Source organism: Onychostoma macrolepis, chromosome 09 (genome assembly GCF_012432095.1).
Source record: "Onychostoma macrolepis isolate SWU-2019 chromosome 09, ASM1243209v1, whole genome shotgun sequence".
Taxonomy (NCBI): Eukaryota; Metazoa; Chordata; class Actinopteri; order Cypriniformes; family Cyprinidae; genus Onychostoma; species Onychostoma macrolepis.
This window is the reverse complement of record NC_081163.1, coordinates 4,391,316-4,397,564: the sequence shown is the minus strand read 5'-3', so window position 1 is coordinate 4,397,564 and position 6,249 is coordinate 4,391,316. Positions and strand designations below refer to the sequence as shown.

The following is a 6,249-nucleotide window of genomic DNA, read 5'->3' as shown; positions in this document are numbered from 1 at the left end:
AGAATACTAAGATAACTCTTATAGGTTAGTTTTTATTTATATTTTGAATTAGATTTCATTTTTTTAGATTTTCTTTTTTCACTGTAATTTTAAGGTGTTAGTAATTTTGTCGTGTTGTGTCATTTTTATTATTATTTTTAAAAATATAGATATAGCTTTTAGTGATTATATTTTGTTTTAGTTTATTTAGTTATTTTAAAACCTCAAGTTAAACTAAATGAAAAATAGAAAATTTACTTTGGCAGTTAATGTGGCAATACACAGTATATAGTTTGACTATGACCATTTAGTTTTATTTCAGTTAACGTTAAACTGTTTATGGTTTAAATTTGACTTATTATGGTTAACACTGAATTAATTTCCTCCTACATAGGGTTACTTATCTGACAAACCTCTTATTGCAAGTGTTACGATACCTCAAATCATGTGGTTGTGGTGGAGGAGTGCCGTTACCTTTCTGAACCATCAGACTTTAAAAAACTGAAAAACCTCATCAAGTGATCATAAGATAACCGGCTTTGAACCACCAGTAAATAAATAAATAAAAAGCACATTATTTGGTTACATTACATTACAAGGGGAAATATACTTGTAAAAATCATGTCTGTGCAATTCCCAAAATCTGCCACTAGATGTCAGTATTTAACAACCAGTAAAAATGATCGCAAAAGTCGCACAGTCAGAATGAAATAATGTCACATCTTGATCAAAAGTTTGTCAAGTTAATCAAAATGTACACTGATATAAAGAAACTTTATATGGACACATAGCTATAGGCGCTTATAGTTCACTGATAATGAATCTCTTTCTTCTTCCTGAGTCACATTTAACGATGCATTATGTTTTTATTACGTTTTAATGTTGTATTATTTTCATTTTTATTTATTTTATGTCTAGGTTTTCAGAAATCATTCATCTTTATTATTTTTATTTAGCCTATTTACTAGGTAAATCAAGCTCAGTGGGAATGTTATACAGTATCATCATAAGAATTCTGTTCTTAAAAAAAGGTTAAACTTTTTTTTTCACAAATTTATTTATATCTTGTTGAATGCATGAGTTTACCTTTCGAAGCGGGTCAATTTCATAATGCATTTATCATCAATATCCATTTGAACAGCCTGCCACACACCCACGTGTTTTTATGAGGAACAATTAAATTGGCTGAAACCCAGGAGACAGAGCGGCCTGAGAAAACCCTGAATCCCCTCTGAAGACACTTGTGTGGCTCTCTAGTGGCCGCTGGCTCACATTCAATCCCCACTGCAGCCCCCTTACGAATCCTACTACGGGGAAGACCTTCCTCTTAATATTCAAGAGCAGAGCCGAACCATTGGACGATAACGATAGAACGTCAACACTGCTTACTTAACATTCATAAGCCGGGCGTTCTCCATTGGAGGGTAGCTTGCGAGCGTCAGCACGATCTAATTAATATTCATGAGCTAAGCCTTGGCTGTAGTAGGATCGGTAGTTTGTGGGCTCGCCTGCACCATTGTTTCTTCTGTCAGAGGTGTAGCTGCGGCAGATGCCGGTTCTGCACGAACACATCCTTCCACTGTAAAGCTAACCGTAAAATCTGCGATGTGTGTATGATTTTATCTGGCGCGTACAGTATATGATGAAAGAGGCGGCAGCGTGCGATCATCCGACAGTGATTTATCAGCATGAATGGTAAGTCGCCCGTTTATTCTCTATTGTCAGTTTTGAATGGACGCGATAACGGAGCGACGTGAACGGTCTGTTCCCATACGTTCATAAAGAGCTTTTAAAGGTGTCTTCTTCTCTGTTACAGTTTGATCTAAGGGCTGCAGGAATTAGATATCGATCGATGTTATTTTTTGTTCTCGATAATGTGTAGCTAAGTGTTTTATAATTAATTTGTAGAAATTATTTTTAATTATTGTAGCCTTGGAAACAGTGAAAATAATACTTATTATTGTTATTATTATTTATCAGACTGTTTCACAATTTTAAATGATAGATATAGTTACTGTCAGCTATTTTGTGCAAAAAATATTCAAAGGTACATTAAAAAATGCAACTCGTGCAAAATAACTTGAATGCACTTTTTCTGTCACGAACATGTTGTCAATTTCTGTATTCTGTATTCACTTCCTATTTATTTATTTATTTGGTGCCTAGTATAAGTGACCGGCAATAATAAAAAAAAAAAGGAAAAATAAAATCAATATTTAATTGAAATTAATTATTAATTTGTTTAAAAATAAATGTTGGCATAATCATTTTCATCAGTAAGCAGTTTTGTTATATAACATCAAAAATTTTGTAAGCAAACGAAAAGTAAAGTTGTGAACTAACAAGCAGGAAGACTTATTTTTTGTCATTTGGAGAGAAAAAGAAGCATAAAACCCTCAGACCCTCATACCCTATGTAGACCCTCAGGACTGCCAGTCTGTATATGTAACATTACCTGTGAAGACTGTTATTTAAATTAAATATTTTATATTGATTAGTTATTTATATTTATTTTATCACACACACACACACACACACACACACACACATATATATATATATATATATATATATATATATATATATGGGTGCATGCTTGAGGGAGAATCTGTATGGCAATGATGCAATGATGTGTGTGACCCTCTCACAACCCTGCTCTGCTGCCACTGAAAGTCAGTGAACCGGAGCTCCAGAGAGGAGGCAGGCTGCCATTGCATCTCTCCCTGAGAATGTGCAGCTGTGTCAGGCAGTGCTGTGCTTTGCCCCCCTCCCCTGGGAACACTCCCTCCAGTAATGAGGCAGCATTCATAAAGGGTCCACGTCGGCCCACTCTACTGCCAGTGCTGTAATGGCTGCTCTTACCCATTACTGAAGGGAGAAAAAAAATAATAAGCAAGCAGAATGCTGGCTTTAAAAAAATGTTAGATTAAATACGGGCTGCAGTCATGCTTAACTCTTTTTCCCTATACAACCGTAACATTATTAATGGTTTTAATGGACAATAGCGTTTTTAATATACCTTCATTTTTTTTTAATTTTTCTGCAGAATATTAGATCCTGTCCCATTCTGCATTCAAGGTAAGAGAACTGATTTTTTTGGGGGGGGGGGGGTGTTCTTGACTCTCAAAGTGGTTTGTGATTACTGTACATTATTTGCTTGGTTAAAAATAGAGCACAACTGCTGTGACAGCCTTGCATCAGTAATATTACTGATGCACATGTATGCATTTTGCAGAAGCTTTTATCCAAGTGGTTTACAGGTTTCACTGGGAATCAAACCCAGTAACACAAAAGCTCCTGCATTGCTCATGCAAATTGGATATCAATACAATAACAACGTTGCTTGATTTTTATGAAAACAACCAGTTGTTCTGAGGTCTCTTTAGCTTGAGATTGATCATGCATTCATTGAATTCAGCTGATTTGATGGTTATAATGCCTCTGCTCAGATTAATAATTGATGAGGGTCATCAGTCATTTGTCTTTCTGGAGAAATGCCCTCAAGTCAACATGAAGTCACAGTTTGCAATCCATTTTAGCTCTGTAATGTGACACATTTTTAAGTGAAACAGGATACTGTAGGAAAAATAAAGGTTGGGATTATTTTATTTTATTTTATCCCCTGCAACATATTTGATGATTAAAATCCAATACTTGTTTCTTACTAAATTTGGGTGCTGATTCCTTTCTCACTTTCTCTCAAAATATGATGCATTTCATAGCATTTTTGTTTTCAACAAACATTTATAAGGTGAATAAGTCTTGTATCTTTATCAGCAGAAAAACTGCCAAAACGACATGATTCCTTGTCTTTCTTTGAGCCAGATTACAACTATTTGTTCAGTTCTCAGTCAGTTTTCACATGTATGAATGATTCTGAAAACATTATTTTATGCCTCAACATCATCAAGTTAGGTAACAGACGTTTTTGCAAATCACCAGAGATTTGATTTTTGTGAATTGATTGGGATTGTGAAATGTTTGATTTTGTGATGGCTTTAAAGGCAGCTCTGATTCATTCTTCTGTCATATGTTGAATCTGCAGAATAAAATCACGTCTGTTAGACTGATTGTTCATCCGTTGCTCACTAGAGTGAGTTTGTAGCTGGCTTGTAGTCTGCAGGGACACACATGGCGTAACTGTTTGACAGTTTAACTAATTAAAGACTGTAGCAGTGTGAGATGGAGAAGGTGTGATTGGGAAAAGATTGGTCCGTAGAGGCCAAGCTGTATTCAATATTAGAGAGAGAGGGGGGGAGAGAGAGCGAGAGAGAGACTGTTTGGGTCTAAATGTGCCGTTGCAGCTTGTTATGAACTTCCTTTGTTGCAAATCTTCCAGCTTCTTTTGACATCAGGAAGAGACCAGCTGAGAATGGCAGTGCTGCACAGCTTGAGCAAACACACACACACACACACACACACATGTTGGGTTTCCATGTTTTATGAGAACATATTATATGCATAATCATTTTATAGTGTACAACATGTATTTATATGCCTGTTTCCTCATGGGGAAAAAAATGTCCACGCAAGGTTTAAAAACTACTGCTATACTATCCATGTGGGGACGTTTGGTCCCCATAACCTAAGGAATACCAAGACTACACACACATAATTGTGTGTGTAGGTCATTGCAGAGGCCTCTGTTATCACATATGCTTAAAATACACTAATTAGGGTGTTTGCTAAAGCAAGCGTCATTATAACTATTGTTTAAATTTGAAGTATTGCACGTTTTGGAGTTATCAGATTTATTATTGTTCCTTAATGGATGATAATACAGAACTATGCAAAAATCTGACCTAGCAACCACACATAACACCCTAGCAACCACATAGTAATGCGCTAACAACTGCTCAGAAAAACGCATGTGCATGGCAACCACTCAGAAAACCACAACTGTGTGGCAATACCCTAGCAACCACCCAGAACACCCTAATGACTGCATAGCAACGTGCTAACAACTGCATGGGAATGTCCTAGCAACCACTCAGAACACCCCAACAACTGCATAGCAATGTGCTAACAACTGCATGGCAATGCCCTAGCAACCACCCAGAACTCCGTAACAACTGCATAGCAACATGCTAACAACTGCTTGACAATGCTCTAGCAACCACCCAGAACACCCTAACAACTGCATAGCAACGTGCTAACAGCTGCATGGCAATGCCCTAGCAACCACCCAGAACACCCTAACAACTGCATACCAACACAAAATTCATTCATAACATCAAAATCAACAATTTACTTAGTACTGTGCCATTAAATATTTCTTTAACGATTTTTTTAACCTCATTTTACTTGTAATGTCCGATGGCAATTCATTCCATATTTTCATTCCTCTATACATCACAGTCTGTTGCTTTGCATTAGTTTTTGAAACAGGAAGCAAAAAATATCCTTTTGATGCATGCCTGGTGTTAAAATTATGACTAGCACTACTATACAAAAGTAGTTATGTGTAAGTTGGCTGTCAAGGCTATTTTATTCACTTTAAACATTGGCTGAAGTGATACTTTCTCTTTAATACAGATGATGCTGGATCATTAATAAATTAGTCATGACAAAAAAATGATGATATCTGATGTGTTTTTTATGAGCGATTATAAGGTTAACTAGCTTAGCTTGTTTAATACCGTAGCTTGTTGGATAGTAAGTCACCCACTACAACTAACATGGCAATAAGCCTGAGTGTGAGCTGATATGAAGTGGCAGATCAGTGGGCTTGCTGTGGTTGAACATCTAAATAAGAGACGTCCTCAGTTCCAGACAAAACCTAAAATACTATGTGGAGGACACAAAATAGTTTAATAATTATAACATGACCGTGTGGTGAACCTATGAACCGAACTCATATTTAAATACGGTCTCCATGCTATGTACACATGCTGTGTACACATATGTATCCTTACAAGTACAATTTTGGCTGTATTATTTGTGTCCCCTTCAAAAATTGCTCTTGAGAAATTTTATGTTTATTGTCCCCCCCACTGAAATTTACGCCCTTGTTCACAACTGTATAACAATGCGCTAACAACTGCATGGCAATGCCTTGGCAACAACCCAGAAGACCCTAACAACCGCATATCAACAAGTTAACAAGCGCATAGCAACATACTAACAACTGCATGGCAATGCCCTGGCAACCACCCAGAACACCTTAGCAACCGCTTAACCAACATGTTGTTAATAACCACTCAGAACACCTAAGTAACTGCATATGGCAATGCCCTAGCAACCACCCAGAACACCCTAGCATCCGCAAAC

The 6,249-nt window shown here is 36.7% G+C and overlaps 1 protein-coding gene across 1 annotated transcript in view; it reads left to right on the top strand.

The window, feature by feature from the left end:
- The first annotated feature begins 1,525 nt into the window (after positions 1–1,525).
- The window catches only part of csrnp3 (cysteine-serine-rich nuclear protein 3), a 52,113-nt gene continuing 47,389 nt past the window's right edge, over positions 1,526–6,249 (top strand). Inside the window, 1 exon segment of the mRNA XM_058787228.1 lies at positions 1,526–1,674. Coding sequence (XP_058643211.1) covers positions 1,619–1,674 — 56 coding nt within the window. The 5' untranslated portion in view covers positions 1,526–1,618.